We start from the raw sequence: 16,958 nt of genomic DNA on the forward strand, positions 1-16,958 counted from the left end.
GTGTTTATTGAGTGCCTTATTATGTGCATTACTTCTTTTAATCCCATGACAGTCTCAGAGTAGGTATATTATTATTACATGAATTGCTATGTTTATTTCTTCAGAATATGAGCCAGTGAGGAGAGGATAGGTTGAATAAGATTTTATGTCTGTATACTATTTTCAGGGATTTCAAAGTATTTCTACACTTGTAGAGAAAATGTTTATCAAGAGACATTATATAGAGTTCCTCTCAGAAAAAAGGCTGTCACTGTAACTACTAGAAATGTAACATTTATTTCAAGGGTGATTTGGTTTCATCTGTCAAAATTTTAAATATATGCACCCTTTGGGTCCAGCAATACCACTTTACAGAATCTATCCCAAAGAGAGATTTGTACATGTGCCCCAAAATCTGTGTGCAAGGAAATCTGTTACAGGATTGTTTGTGATATGGAAAAGAAGGATACAGTGTAAATGCCCATTAATAATGGGAAAGAACTGGGGATGAAATATACAGCATAGGGAATATAGTCAATGGTATTATAATAGCATTGGATGGTGACAGATGGTGTTACACTTGAGCTGAGCACAGCGTCACTTACAGAGCTGTCAAATCACTATGTTGTGCACATGAAATAAAAGTAACATTGGAGAATAACCTTGAAACTAGTAAGAATGAGACCCATATCTACACATGTGTAAAGGTCTCTAAGATCTTAATTTTTAGAAGATAATTTTTATAAAAGATAATTTATAAAATAAAAATGGCAAATCCATATGATATCACCTCATTTATGTTTACTAAAATTGTTATGCATATGTATATGTTAGGTATACATATGTACATATATGAGTTTGTGTGTAGAAAAAGAATTGGAAAGACATTCACCAAACTACTCAGAGGGTTTCCTTCCTAGATGAAAGGAGTTGAGAAAGAAGTTTCCATGTTTTCCTTTAAAGACTTCTATATGCTCATTCCCTACTGAGAATGTATTCATATGTTACTTAGCAAATAAAAATAAAAAAATAAGTTAGTAAAAAATTAAGTTCCCTTTATATTTTACCATTTTATCATTTGTTATAGGTCTGTTTTTCTTAACTTTTTTTTCAGTGTATCATTAATACATATTCAGAGTTAAAAGCACTACAACAATAATTAGAAAGCACATAAACAAGACCCCCAAGCCTCCAATAATCTCATGACTCAGATAAACACTATTAACATTTTGGTAAAAGAGAAAAGGAGGGAGAAAGAGTGCCACGTCTTACATCATACTTACATGTAACCAAATTTACATGCTATATGTGAAGATTTGTACCTGATTTTATCATTTAGCATTAACTATGTTGAGAGATTTTCCCCACATCATTTCTTATTCTGGAGAAATATGATATTTAATGAAAGTATGACATTCCATGATATAGATGTTTAGATATTTAGGTTGCTTTTAGGGTCCTCAATGTTAGATATAAGGCAGTGCTAACTATTCTTTGAATATATGTATTAGTATTTCTGATTATGAAATATCTAAATATGGATTTGCTGGAGGGAAGACTATATGCTTTTAACACCTCTGAGTGTACTGCCAAGGCTGAAACAATTTATACTCCTGTATAAATCTAGTATATCCAGTAGGATATAAAAGTTCCAATTTCATCCTATCTTTTCCATCACTGTTCATTAGTATTTTTGTTTATTAGTACTTTTTTAATCTTACAAATTTGATGGTGGTGGTAGGGGAGTTGTCTAATTGGTTTATCAATTTGTATTTTTTCTAAACACATATATTTGGTTACCAGTAAGAAATATTTTTGAACGTGGTTTTGACTCCCCGCCCTCTCCAGACTCTCCACTGAGGTATTTACCATTTTTTTATTCCTTTATGGTATGAATACATGTGCATGTGTATGTGTACACAGAACAACAAAACACTGATTTATATGCACTCATGTGCTCACACATACACACACACACACACACACACACACAGATTTATATGGATGCACACACAGATTTATATGGATGCACACACAAAAATATATTTAAGACATTACTCCTATAACTTTTTGTTGTATATGTTACAAATATTATTCTGAGCTCTTTCATTTTATTTACATGTTTTTATGTAATATAACATTTTTCTGTATTCAATCTATAAATCTTTCCCTCATGGTTTCTTCCTTTGATTTTATGCTTATACTTCACTACTGTTATCATATTTGTTTTTTGAGAAATGCACTTTTCCAAGTTTCAGGTTATTGGGAGGCTTAGAAAGAGACATGATAAGCACAAGAAAATTCTACTTCTCAGGGCAGTTCACTAAATACATTTTATTCCAAATAAAACTCAAGAATATTAATAAAAAGGGGTGCCTGGGTGGCTCAGTTGGTTAAGCGTCTGACTTCAGCTCAGGTCACAATTTCACGATTTGTGGGTTTGAGCCCTGCATCTGGCTCTGAGCCCTGCATCTGTCAGCCCTGCGTGCTGACAGCTCAGAGCCTGGAGCCTGCTTCAGATTCTGTGTCTCCCTCTTTCTCTGCCCCTCCCTTGCTCGCTCGCTCTCTCTCTCTCTCTCTCTCTCTCTCAAAAAATAAACACTAAAAAAGAATATTAAGAAAATAAATGCACAAAATAGGGGAAGATGCCACCAAACTTCCTAGAAGAAATAAATCAGTTTCGGTTTCTCTCTGTTGCTTCTGGAAGAAGTCAAGTTCAAGGGATATGTTGTTATCTAATCGGTTTAGAGTTCACTGGAGGTACAAATAGAACCTGCCAGTCACAAGGTCTCAGCCAGGGACAGAACCACTCACCGTGAGGTACAGTCATCAGGAATGTAGGATAAATCACACACAACCTCCAGAGCAAAAACCACTGGTTGTGTCAAACCAGGATGCATGTTGAACTCCATGGGCATAATGTCTTAAATGTGACTAATAGAAAAAATTCGCCAATTTCTCTGCTTCTTCCAAATATATCAAGACCAGTTAGATAAAGCCTTTTTAAAAAAGTTTTCCTGCCTTTGCTTTTTTCAAATTTTTATGATGGAAAATTGAAACTATGTAAAAAAAAGAAAAAGCAAGCAGACAGAATAGAATGAGCTTCCCCTAACTCAATATTCTTCTTATGAAAATTTAACAATTATCAACTCACAGACAATATTGTTTTATCTATTTTCTCTTCCCCCAACTACTCCCACTATCCCAATGATTTGGAAACAAATCCCAAACACCTTACATTTATTCTATAAATATTTCAACATGAGATAAGATCTTTTAAGGATACTATTCCCACTTAGTGCCCATAAAGCCTGATATGTTCCTATTTAAGTCATTAGCTAACACTGTATTTGTCCAGAAGCACTGGGGTTTGATCTTCATATCCTTGCTTTTTGTGTGTTCCTCATCCTTGAACAGTCTAGCTGTTCAGCTAGATCTGTTCTTGCCAAGGGCAAGAGCTTTCTGGTTGCCCAATTCAAGGGGAACTTTTCAGTATTTATTTGGCTGTCCTCCGCGTTTAACCCTTCCATGCCCTCCTACTGCTTTTTCCCCTTCCAAGACACGGCTGTCACTCTCTTATGGTTCTTTGCTCTGGCTCACTCTCAGTCTCTCTCAGTCTCTCTCTCTCTCCCTCCTTCCCTCTTTCTCTCTCTTTTCTTTTGGAGACTTTTATGATGGAAAAGATGCACTATATTTAGGAACAGAAGGTAAGCAAAGGACATAATCTCTCACAAATTCTCCCAGTCCTTTGATACTGGATGATGTTCACTCTTGACTCATGACTCTGAGATGCTTTTCAAACATTTCTGCAGCTCCACACTGCCACCCACCAGCAGCCAGTCATGAAAAAGGCCAATTTCTTCTCAGCTTAAAAACAAAAATGCTTAAGAGCTTTCCTCTCTCCTTTTTACTATCTTTACAAACACTTTTCTTTTCAATGGCTGAAATACATTTCTCTTACAACTGTACAAGACTGAAGTGGGCTACTTTTTATTTGAACTGGAAATGAAAAATACATCAGGCAGGGACATAGAGAAAAACAGTCTTACCTCATCAAAGACCTTGGAAACAACATACTTGTCCAGAATGGGAATGTAGGTGGGGGTGTGAGGGACCGCTGTCAGTGACAAGGCATCCATGATGGTGAGTTTCTTGGCAACCAAGCCATGAGTTTTGAGCCAGTTTTCGGGAGACATACTTGAAGAAATAAGACCACAAAACTATGATGCTTAAAGCTTGTAATAAACAAAAACATAACACAACTGTCCTGGAAAATTAAAGTACTCACTCTTGGCCATGAACCTGGCTTTCTTCTTGACTCAGTCTTTCTAATGATATGCCATCTGGATACTCATTTATCAACAGGACACTCATTTCTGTGGAAAGAGAAATGACAGTTGTATATATATATTTTTTTTACCAAAATGCAAAAGGATTGCTCTTATCTCAGAGTTCAGTTGTGACTGAAGGCTAATAAATGAATCATATTTCAGAGAATACTGACCTGAATCAGGCAAGATTCATTTACAGTAACACAAAAGACCAATGCATAGATACAAATGGCCCTATTGTTTTGCTTACCTACTTCATCCCATACCCATTCAGATCTCTCTCCAGGAAGAATGAGACATTCATTCTCTCATTCCCCAGAAAATACATTTTTAAAATGTTGAATGAGAATGCCAGTAACCATTGATTGTTCAGTGTTGCCCTCATTAGACTCCCCCCAAATTATACAAAAGAAGGTTCATCAACATTTTAGTTTCTAATAGTTTGCTTTGTGGTTCCTCAACTCTGTATGGAAAACCAAAACTCCTATTAGATCCTGTTTAGTTGTAGGTACAAATTTTCAATTAATATTTGGGGTTGTTAATATATATCCTTATATAAACTTGGATTTATAAATGAAAACAAATATTAGCTAGTTGAGTCAGCAACATCTAGAAGAAGGAGTGTTTGGGAGTGTTAGAGAAAGAAAGAAAGAAAGAAAGAAAGAAAGAAAGAAAGAAAGAAAGAAAGAAAGAAAGAAAGAAAGAAAGGAAAGGAAAGGAAAGGAAAGGAAAGGAAAGGAAAGGAAAGGAAAGGAAAGGAAAGGAAAGAAAAGAAAAGAAAAGAAAGAAAATAAATCAGGTCTCCAGCAGGTAGACCTGATTTACAAGGAGTCCCTGAATAGGAATCAATCCTAATCCACTTAAAAATGATTTGTCCCCGCTGTCATCGAAATGTATCTACACCCAGCTCTTTAGGAACAGACACAATGGGCAAAGGAAGGCCACCCTGGGCTTCCTAACATAGAGACCCTCTCTGGCTTGCCTCTGTCACCTGGAGTATTCCAGCTGCTGAAACTAGAAAGGTCATCCGTCCTCTCACTGCAAGCTGAGCTCTTGTGGGTGGACATCTGGCTTCTGAGCAGGCTGGTTTTGGTTGATTCTGTTGGTATCAAAGGGAAAGGGATTAAAGGAATTTGGGACAAAAGAAGATATTTTATTAGATGCAACCATTTCCTTGGATCCTCAAAAAATGATTGCAAGTTCAGTCTCCCAAACCTCAGAGAACAGTTCTGCCACCAACTCAATGCTGAGGTAAAGGCTTTTTCCACTTATCTGAGCTGAAGCTCTATCCCTCTTTGAGAGAGATCTGCATCCAAGCTCATTCAAGCTGTTGGCAGAGTTTATTTCTTTGCAGTTGTGGGACTGAGGTCCTTGTTTCCTTGCTGGCTGTTGGGGGGCCTCTCAGCTCCCTAAGCACCTTCATTACTACTCACGTGGCACCTCTGTTTTCAAGCCAGCAATGACACATTGAATTCCCCTCATGCTTCAAGTCTCTCTGACTTTCTTTTCTGTCACCAGCTGGAAAAAAGCTCCTGCTTTTAAGAGCACCTGTGAGTATTACCGGGCTCTCCTAGACAACCTTGGCTTAAGGTCAACATAACATAATCTTGGGAGTGATACCTCACCCTATTCGCATTTGCAGCCCTTTAACTAGCAAATAGATACTTATCAAATATAGACATTTAGTCAGTGTGTTATGTACAAGGTAATGAGCCTGTACTAAGACATCTTGATTATTTTTCATATGTGATTATAGAAACTGCATTAATTGTAAGTGTGGTCTGTATTTCACAATTTGGAGGTACAAGTACGAAGCCTTTATGAAGTATTCATGAGTGAAACATGCCCTTGTTTTTTTTTTTTTAATTTTTTAATGTTTATTTATTTATTTTTGAGAGACAGAGACAGAGCGTGAGTGGGAGAGGGGCGGAGAGAGAAGGAGACAGAATCACTCATTTTGCCCAGCTCCTACCCTCCTCCTCTCTGGCAACCATCAGTTTGTTCTCTGTGTTTACAGGTCTGCTGCTGCTTTTTGTTGTTGTTTTGATTTTTTTTTTTAATTTTTTTTTTCAACGTTTATTTATTTTTGGAACAGAGAGAGACAGAGCATGAACGGGGGAGGGGCAGAGAGAGAGAGGGAGACACAGAATTGGAAACAGGCTCCAGTCTCCGAGCCATCAGCCCAGAGCCTGACGCGGGGCTCGAACTCACGGACCGCGAGATCGTGACCTGGCTGAAGTCGGACGCTTAACCGACTGCGCCACCCAGGCGCCCCTGTTTTGATTTTTTTTAAAAGATTCCACATATGAGTGAAATCATGGTATTTGTCTTTCTCAGTCTGACTTACTTCATTTAGCATAATACCCTCTAGCTTCATCCATGTTGCCACAAATGACATGATCTCATCCTTTTTTATGTCTGTGCAATATTCCTCTGTGTGTGCGTGTGTGTGACATCTTCTTTATCCATTTTTCTATTGATGGACATTTAGGTTGCTTCCATATCTTGGCTATTGTAAATAATGCTGAAATAAACACAGAGTGCATTTATCTATGTTTTTGGATTAGTGTTTTCATTTTCTTTGAGTAAGTCCCTAGTGTAATTATTGGGTCATATGGTATTTCTATTTTTAAATTTTTTTGGGAAACCACTATACTGTTTTCTATAGTAGTTGTACAAATTTACATTCCTACCAACAGTGTATGAGGGTTCCCTTTTATCCACATTCTCACCAACACTGTTATTTCTTGTCATTTTGATTTTAGCTATTTTGACAAGTGTAAGGTGATATCTTACTGTGGTTTTGATTTACATATCCCTGATGATTAGTGATGCAGAGCATCTTTTCATGTGTCTGTTGTCTTTTCATGTGTATGTTTTCTTTTGGAAGTATGTTCAGGTCCTTTGCCCATTTTAAGATCAGATTGTGGATATAATCAGGGGAAGATGGTGGAGTAGGAGGATACTGGGCTCACCTTGTCCTGCTGATCAAACGAATTTGATCAAAACAAATTGAATGAAATGAAACAAATTGATCAAAAATGATTTAAGCAATGTAATGGAACAAGAATTTAGAATAGTAGTCATAAAATTAATTGCTGGGCTTGAAAAAAGTATAGAGGACAGCAGAGAACCTATTGCTACTGAGATCAAGGGACTAAGAAACAGTCAGGAGGAGCTAAAAAATGCTACAAATTAGGTGCAAAATAAAATGGAGGCGACCACGCTCAGATTAAAGAGGCAGAGGAGAGGATAGGTGAATTAGAAGATAAAATTATGGAAAAAGAGGAAGCTGAGAAAAAGAGAGATAAAAATCCAGGAGTATGAGGGGAGAATTAGAGAACTAAGTGATGCAATGAACTGGAATAATACCTGTATAATATGAATTCCAGAAGAGGAAGAGAGAGAGAAAGGGGCTGAAGGTGTACTTGAACAAATCATAGCTGAGAACTTCCCTGATCTGGGGAAGGAAAAAGGCATTCAAATCTAAGAGGCACAGAGAACTCCCTTTAGCTGTAACTTGAATCGATCTTCTGCACGACATATCATAGTGAAACTGGTAAAATACAAGGATAAAGAGAAAATTCTGAAAGCAGCTAGGGATAAACACGCTCTAACATATAAAGGGAGCCCTATAAGACTAGTGGCAGATCTATCTACTAAAACGTGGCAGGCCAGAAAGGAATGGCAGAAAATCTTCAATGTGATGAACAGAAAAAATATGCAGCCGAGAATCCTTTATCCAGCAAGTCTGTCATTCAGAATAGAAGGAGAGACAAAGGTCTTCCCAAACAAACAAAAACTGAAGGAATTCATCACCACTAAACCAGCTCTACAAGAGATCCTAAGGGGGATTCTGTTAGTGAAACGTTGCAAGGACCACAAAGTACCAGAGACATCACTATAAGCATGAAACCTACAGACATCACAAGGACTCTAAACCCATATCTTCCTATAATAACACTGAATGTAAATGGACTAAATACTCCAACCAAAAGACATAGGGTATCAGAATGGATAAAAAAACAAGACCCATCTATTAGCTGTCTAAAAGAGAGTCATTTTAGATCTGAACACACCTTCAGATTGAAAGTCAGGGGAGGGAGAACTATCTATCATGCTACTGGAAGTCAAAAGAAAGCTGGAGCAGCCATACTTATATCAGACAAACTAGACTTTAAATTAAAGGCTGTAACAAGAGATGAAGAAGGGCATTATATAATAATTATAGGGTCTATCCATCAGGAAGAGCTAACAATTAATTATAAATGTCTATGCACAGAATACAGGAGCCCCCAAATATATAAAACAATTAATCACAAACATAAGCAACCTTATTGATAAGAATGTGGTAATTGCAGGAGACTTTAATACGCCACTTACAACAATGGATAGATCATCTAGACACAGGACCAATAAAGAAACAAGGGCCCTGAATGACACATTGGATCAGATGGACTTGACAGATATATTTAGAACTCTGCATCCCAAAGCAACAGAATATACTTTCTTCTCGAGTGCACATGGAACCTTCTCCAAGATAGATCACATACTGGGTCACAAAACAGCCCTTCATAAGTATAAAAGAATTGAGATCATACCATGCATACTTTCAGACCACAATGCTATGAAGCTTGAAATCAACCACAGGAAAAAGTCTGGAAAATTTCCAAAAGAATGGAGGTTAAAGACAACCTACTAAAGAATGAGTGGGTCAACCAGGCAATTAGAGAAGAAATTAAAAAAATATATGGAAACAAGTGAAAATGAAAATACAACAATCCAAATGCTTTGGGATGCAGCAAAGGCAGTCCTGAGAGGAAAATACATTGCAATCCAGGCCTATCTCAAGAAATAAGAAAAATCCCAAATACAAAATCTAACAGCACACCTAAAGGAAATAGAAGCAGAACAGCAAAGACACTCCAAACCCAGCAGAAGAGAAATAATAAAGATCAGAGCAGAAATAAACAATATAGAATCTAAAAAAACTGTAGAGCAGATCAATGAAACCAAGAGTTGGTTTTTTGAAAAAATAAACAAAATTGATAAACCTCTAGCCAGGTTTCTCAAAAAGAAAAGGGAGATGACCCAAATAGATAAAATCATGAATGAAAATGCAATTATTATAACCAATCCCTCAGAAATACAAGCAATTATCAGGGAATACTATGAAAAACTATATGCCAACAAATTGGACAACCTGGAAGAAATGGACAAATTCCTTTCCTGCTTTGTCAAAGATGAGTTGGCCATACGTTTGTGGGTCCAATTCTGGAGTCTCCATTCTAAGCACCACCCATTCCAAATATGGCCCTTTGTAGCAACATGGATGGAACTGGAGAGTGTTATGCTAAGTGAAATAAGCCATACAGAGAAAGACAGATACCATATGGTTTCACTCTTATGTGGATCCTGAGAAACTTAACAGGAACCCATGGGGGAGGGGAAGGAAAAAAAAAAAGGTTAGAGAGGGAGGGAGCCAAAACATAAGAGACTCTTAAAAACTGAGAACAAACTGAGGGTTGATGGGGGGTGGGTGATGGGTATTGAGGTATTGAGGAGGGCACCTGTTGGGATGAGCACTGGGTGTTGTATGGAAACCAATTTGACAATAAATTTCATATTAAAAATAAATAAATAAAATTTTTAAAGTATACTTATCATGATGAGTACTGAAAAATGTATATAATTGTTGAATTGTTATATTGTATACCCAAAACTAATATAACACTATGTTAATTATACTTGGATAATAAGAATAATAAAAACTCAAATGTATTATGGATTTAAATGTATAATATAAAGCTACATTTGTTTTAAAACTATGTAAATAAATGACAAAATTTCTAAGGAAAAACATAAAAGCAAATCTTCAGGAATTAGGGCTAAGGAAAAAGTTCCTAGATTTGACACCAGAAGCATGATCCATAAAAGGAAAGACTGGTAAACTGAATCTCAGCATTTTTAAAAGCTTTTGCTTGGTCAAAGGCTCAAGAAGATGAAAAGACAAACTACATCCTGGGAGAAAATATATGCAAGCAACATATTTAAAATCCTAGAATCTAGAATGAAGAACTTTCAGTACCTGTCAATAAAAAACAAAACAAATGATCCATGTAGAAAATGGGTAAGGCACATGCACAGACATTTTTTCTAAGAGGATATACAGACTGCAAACAAGCACATGAACAGATATTCAAAATCATTAGCCATTACAGGGGCGTCTGGGTGTCTCGGTTGAGCGTTTGACTTCAGCTCAGGTCATGATTTCATGGTTCGTGAGTCTGAGTCCTGCATCAGGCTCTGTGCTGACAGCTCAGAGCCTGGAGCTTGCTTGGGATTCTGTGTCTCCCTCTATCTTTGCCCCTCCCCTACTCACGCTCTGTCTTTCTCTCAAAAATAAACAAACATTAACACAATTTAAAAAAATAAAATAAAAACAAAAAAACACAGGTTTACAATTCTAAAATTTGTATGGACCCACAAAAGACCCCAAAGAGCCAAAGCAATCTTGAGAAAGGAGAACAATGCCAGAGGTATCATGCTCCTTGATTTCAAACTGTTAATAAAGCCATAGTAATCAAAACAGTATTGTATTGGCATCAAAGCAGACACACAGATCAATGGGACAGAATAAGAGTCCAGAAATAAACCCATGTTTATATGGTTAGTCAATTTATGACAGAGGGATGCTGAGTGGTTCAGGTGGTTAAGCATCTGACTTTGGCTCAGGTCATGATCTCACAGTTCGTGAGTTCAAGCCCTGTGTCAGGCTCTGTGCTGAAAGCTCAGAGCCTGGAGTCTGGTTCAGATTCTGTGTGTGTGTCTCTCTTTGGCCTCCCCCGCTCACGCTCTATCTCTCTCTCTCTCTCTCAAAAATAAACATTAAAAAAAGTTAAAAAAAAAAAAAAGTAGACTGGTGGTTGCCAGAGGTGGGGGATGGGGAAGTTGGCAAAATGGGCGAAGGAGGTCTAAAGGTACAAACTTCCAGTTATAAAATAAAGTCATGGGGATGTAATGTACAGCATGGTGACTATAGTTAACACTTTGCTGCGTATTTGAAAATTGCTAAGAATGTAGATCTTAATAGATCTTTTGTCTCATCATAAGAGAAAAATGTTTTTATAACTATGTATGGTGATGGATGATAACTAAACTTACTGTGGTGATCAATCTTCAATATATACAACTATCAAATCATTATGTTGTACTCCTAAAACCAATATAATGTTATGTGTCAATTACATGTCACTAGAACAAAAACAAAACCAAAAACCCATAAGTTTAGGCTCCTTTTGAAATATTATGTGCATTGGGGCACCTGGGTGGCTCAGTCAGCTAAGCGTCTGACTCTTGATTTCTGCTCAGGTCATGATCCTACAGTTCCTGAGATTGGGCCACACAGGGCTCTATGCGGAGCCTACTTGAGATTCTCTCTCTCCCCCACCTGCTTGTGCACTTTCTCTCTCTCTTCCCCCGGCTCTCTCTCTCACTAAATAAATAAACATTAAAAAAAAAAAAGAAGTGTTGGTGTCATTTAAAAAAAATAAATATTATGTGGATTTAGTTTTATTCTACCTTCTTGCATTGAAGGAAAACTAGTAATGAGATTCAAACCATTTTGTTCACTGATACCTGCGTGGAAGACTTTCCTTTTCGGAATCTTTTGATTTGAAAAGTCCTCTGGTAATTTCAACGTATCTAGGGATGACATTTGTGCTGATTTGACATCAGAGTGAGGTTTTGCACATTTTTCTGAAGTTGAAACCATAGAAGAGATTTCTTTTTGATGCCTGTTTTGATTTAGATAAAAAAAAAAATAGATGTAAAAAAGGAGTGGGGAGAAACACAGAATTTCCATCAAGAAGGCAGAATTAGATCAATACAATCATGTTGAATGCTACAAACTTAAAGAAATGGGCCTCGCCTCACTTGGTGAATATAAGAATTATCTTCCCTGATGCCAAAGAAAGGACAGGGGCCCAGATGTGGAGTCATTAGCTATGGCTCACACTGCAGCTCTGTTCTTTCCCTGCTGTGTGACTTGCCGAAGTCCCTGAATCCTCTCTGAACTTCCTAACTTTCCTCTTCTATAAACTGTGGGGTAATTCAGCTGTGCACTAACTCTGTGGGACTGATGTGAGAATGAACATGAGGAAAAGCCAGTTGTAAATGAGAAAGCCTTACACAAACCCATTTCTCTAACCATAGGGTTGACTAGATAGCTCTTATAAAAGCCAGAGAAGGGAAACCCTTGCCTTGGACCCCCTATGCCAGTACCAGATCACAGCAAACCATTCTGGTGAAGATCTGGAGCCAGGAGGGGCCCTAGAAATGCCAGAGAACTTTCCCAGACACACCTTTCCTGAAGCTCTAAACATAGCAGCCACAGAAAGGAAAGTTTCCAGAACAATCTCCTGCTCTAACACTGTAAAACATGCCCTCTCTTCTACACCCCCCCCCCACCTGCCTGCCTACTTCATCAACCACTCCACAGTGTTCCATAATCTTGTGTGTCTGTATCCCCCACCACACTGCATCTTGTGATGGAAGGGGCCAGGCTTATATTCATCTGTGCATCCCAGTTCGCCAGGCAAATGATCTGCGCTTCCATAAATGCTTTAAAAAAGAAGGAAGGGAGAGGAGATTTGGAGCTGAAACATTTTTTCACCCAGTAAAAAGCTAGAACAAGGTAATTTATTTTTGACTATAGTTATGTCAGCGAATTAACTTTTCCTGATGTTATGTTATAAGGAACTATAGGAGGATACTCTCTCTAGAATGAGGCTTTTATTACATGACAGGCATATCCTCATTTAATCTCCCCAACAACCATATGACCACCATTATTCCCATGTTGTGGATGAGGAAACTGAGGCTCAGCAGGGTTAACTAACTTGCCCAAATTTACCCAACATGTAATGATGGGAAGCCTGGATTAAAATACTTTTCTGCATGACTCTAGAACATAGCCCCTAAAAAAGAACACAAAAACCAAAAATGCATTCACTACTCAATCAATAGCAGATACAGTCAACTGACTAAGCCAACTTCCAAGTAATAGCTAGTCATTTTGTCCCGAGATTTTTTAGTTTGATTAAATAAGGGAAAGAAGATAGTTAAGCTACAAAGGGTAATTTACATTGAGGTGCTGCCCATTTATTTGACTGTTAGTTTATTTGTTCCAATTATCTGAATTGAGAAGATGGACCTGAGCTTTTCCAAGTAAATACTTTAAAAATAATTCTGTAAAATTTCATTAGAAGATTTCCCAGTATAATATTTATCTCTTTTACTGATTCCATGCTCATGCCCTGCCTCCAGCCCATATGAATGCTTAATTTGCTAAGAAGAAGACAGTTAATATTGACAAAGATGAAATCCTGATTGATAAATGTATTTTCAACTTCTTTGTATTTGCTATCACTGTTTTTTAAAAAAAGACATCCCCCTGGAGCACCTGGGTGGCCCAGTTAAGCACCTGACTCTTGATTTGACTCAGGTCATGATCGCACAGTTCATGAGATCCAGCCCTGCAACAGGATCTGTGCTGACAGTGTGGAGCCTGCTTGGGATTCTCTCTCTCCCTCTGCCCCTCCCTCCCTCTCTCTCCCTCCCCCACCGCCAGTCATGTGCACATGTGCACGCTTTCTCTCTCTCTCTCCAAATAAGTAAATAAACCTTAAAAAAAAAAAAGACATCTTCCTGATAGGGTATTTATATGAAGCTGAGATATTTGAATATCTGTATAATGTTAAATTGTATTAATAAGATTTGACACCATTTCTGAATATTGGTGTGGTTTTGATTTTTGTTTAAAAGATTTCTAATTACAGGCATATTAGATTATAGGCTAGAAAAAGACCTGAGAAATTATCTATCCCAAACCTACCACCACAGCTGCCATTTCCAAGATGAGGAAATGGAGACTCAGCAATGGACAGGTATGGAGAGAAGTTAGAGATTCGCCAAGATCACACAGAGACCCTTGGGGCTCCTGATCCCTGAGTCAAATCTGCTACAAAACATAGCACTCCTGCTGTGCTCTGTCACTGCTGGGGGTGGGGGGCCTATCCACACGGGGTGGAGATGAGATGTTAACATTGCTCTCTTAAGTGCCACACAAGGATTTTAGAACTTACATATAAAGGTAAACATGTGGCCTCTTTAAGCCACATATTAGATTATAAAATTAGATTATGAATTCTCTTTCCTTAAAAAAAATTCCTACATAATCATGCTATGTGATTCCTTTCACTAAAAGAAATCCCCAGAAGTACTACAGAAAAAAGAGGTAGCAAGGAGAGTGAGCAGAGCATCTGAGGGGGAAAACAGGGGCTCTGGCACACTCACCTACTGTCTCCTTCCTTTTCCCCATTGTACCACCAATCCATGATCAAGGACTCCGAATAAAGGTTTTGTACCTTCTCCAGGTCACTTCGTCCCTGCTCCATTTCCTTAATTAAAAGAGTCAGATCTTCATTCTGCCAAAATGAGAAGTAAACATATTGTGAAGAGTTCAAATTTCAAACATTTCTAACAGAAAACCAACTGTATCAAGAAAAGATCTAAAGAATTTCATGTAGTTCTCATATTATTCCATTCTAATAAACAGTTTTAGTGAAGTATAATTAATATAAAATTTATATGAATATAAAACTATATAAAATAGACCAAATGTATGTAAAGTGTACCATTTGAATAGTTTCGACATTCACACTTGTAAAATCTTCATAACAATCAAGATAATAGACATATCCAAAACCCCAAAAGTTTCCTCAGGTCCCCTTGTAAATTTGCCATCCTCCATACCCTAAAACCCTTCCCCCCCAATTCCTAGGCAACTATTCATCTTCTTTCTGTCACTATATTGAAACTATAGCTTCAATTTTGTAGAATTTTATATAAATGAAATCATGCAGTATGTATTCTTTGTCCAACTTCATTCATACGCTTTGAGATTCACCAGGGTTGCAGCATGAATCAGGAGTTCATTCACCGATGCTGAGTAGTATTATATTATATATTGAATACCTAAATTTAGTCACTGGTTGAGGGACTTTATGAGCTTGGGTTATTATAAACAGGCTATGAACTTTTGTGTTCAAGTATTTTTTCAGACATCTGCTTTCATTTCTCTTGATAAAATATTTATTTTGGTGTGATTCACACTGCACATTTTATCTTGGTTGATTTCTGGTAGTTTTTGTTTCTTGTGGAAGTGGTCCTTTTTTTTTTCTAAGTTGTCAAATTTATGACTGCAAAGTTGTCCACTCCATACTTCTCTTTGGAGTTTACTCATTTTCTTGAATCTGTATGTTTATATCTTTCACCAAATTTGGGCATCTTTCAGCTATTATTTTTCCATGTAGTCTTTCACCCCCCTTTCTTTCTCCTTTCTTTGGGAAACTCCGATTATACTAATGTCTCTCATTATTGTCCTATAGGTTCCCATGGTTCTGGCTTTCTCTCTATTGTTCAGATTGACAGAATTCTGTCATCTGACCTCAAGTTCACTGATAACATTAAGTCATCTGCATTCTCACCACTGAGCCTATCCAGTGAGTTTACTTTTTATTGCATCTTTCAGTTCTAGAATACCCACTTGGAAATTTTTATAACTTCTACATCTTTGCTGAGATTTTCTATTTGTTCATTTCTCTCTAGATAACTTGTAATTGATTGTTGAAGCATTTTTATAATAGGTTCTTTAAAATCCTTGTCATGTAATTCCAACATCTGATTCATCTATCTGTGTTGGGATCATATGATGGTCTTTTCTCATTCAAGTTGTGATTTTCTTGGTTCTTGGTATGATGAGTGACTTTTTACTGTATCCTGAACATTCTGGCTATATTGTGTTATGAAACTCTAGGTCTTATTTAAAAATTTTTATTTTTAGGGCACCTGGGTGGCTCAGTCAGTTAAGCGTCTGACTCTTGACTTTGGCTCAGGTCATGATCTCACAGTTTGCGAATTCAAGCCCTACATGGAGCTCTATGTTGGCTGTGTGGAGCCTGCTGGGGATTCTCTCTTTCTCCCTCTCTCTCTGCCCCTCCCCCCACTTGCTCTCTCTCTCTCTCTCTCTCTCTCTCTCAAAATAAATAAACTTTAAAAAAATTTCAAAATAAAACTTTTATTTTAGCTCACAGTAACTGTTTAAATTTAGCATGTGGGACTTTGTCCTACTTTTGTGGGCTGCTGCTCCAATGGCAGTTTAATTTTCAGAGCCTTTTTGATATTATTTTGGTCTCCTTTATTAATTTGGTGTCACTGGGGCACCCACTGGTCCCTGCTGGTGCTGTCTAAGCCGGCAGAAGGAGTTTCCTCTAGTCACATTGCCAGGTATTTTTTGGTGCCTCTACTCTCTCCCCAGGGTGTTCTGTGTCACTGGGTGGGGTAGGAGGGTCCCTGTCCCATAGGAAGAGTTTTCCTGGAATGGACCACTTGCTCTGGCTGGATCATTCTTGCCTGTTTTTCCCGCACACATTCTGGTGTCTCTGTGCAGAGAAGAATCTCAGGTCTCTGGGGAAAAAGGCTTCCCAAACCAGACCACTTGTTGCTGTGTCTCTTTGGCTAGTCCTACCCACTTATCCTAGGGAACCTGTTTTTCTAGTACACTTTTTTATATGTTTGGGGCTCTCA

General features: G+C 37.6%; 1 protein-coding gene across 3 annotated transcripts in view; it reads right to left on the minus strand.

Annotated features, from left to right (window-relative positions):
- VWA3B (von Willebrand factor A domain containing 3B) overlaps positions 1 to 16,958 on the minus strand; it is a 209,618-nt gene that overhangs the window by 62,130 nt on the left and 130,530 nt on the right. For all 3 annotated transcript variants that reach the window (XR_004343390.1, XM_032592628.1, XM_032592627.1), the window contains 5 exons: positions 14,667 to 14,797; positions 11,949 to 12,106; positions 5,302 to 5,409; positions 4,268 to 4,355; positions 4,029 to 4,176 (listed from right to left, as the gene is read on the minus strand). Coding sequence is in view for 2 of the 3 variants with exons in the window: in XM_032592628.1 (XP_032448519.1) it covers positions 4,029 to 4,176; positions 4,268 to 4,355; positions 5,302 to 5,409; positions 11,949 to 12,106; positions 14,667 to 14,797 (633 nt within the window). In the remaining variant the exon portion in view is untranslated. The remainder of the gene's footprint in view (positions 1 to 4,028; positions 4,177 to 4,267; positions 4,356 to 5,301; positions 5,410 to 11,948; positions 12,107 to 14,666; positions 14,798 to 16,958) is intronic.

This window comes from Lynx canadensis, chromosome A3 (genome assembly GCF_007474595.2).
Source record: "Lynx canadensis isolate LIC74 chromosome A3, mLynCan4.pri.v2, whole genome shotgun sequence".
Taxonomy (NCBI): Eukaryota; Metazoa; Chordata; class Mammalia; order Carnivora; family Felidae; genus Lynx; species Lynx canadensis.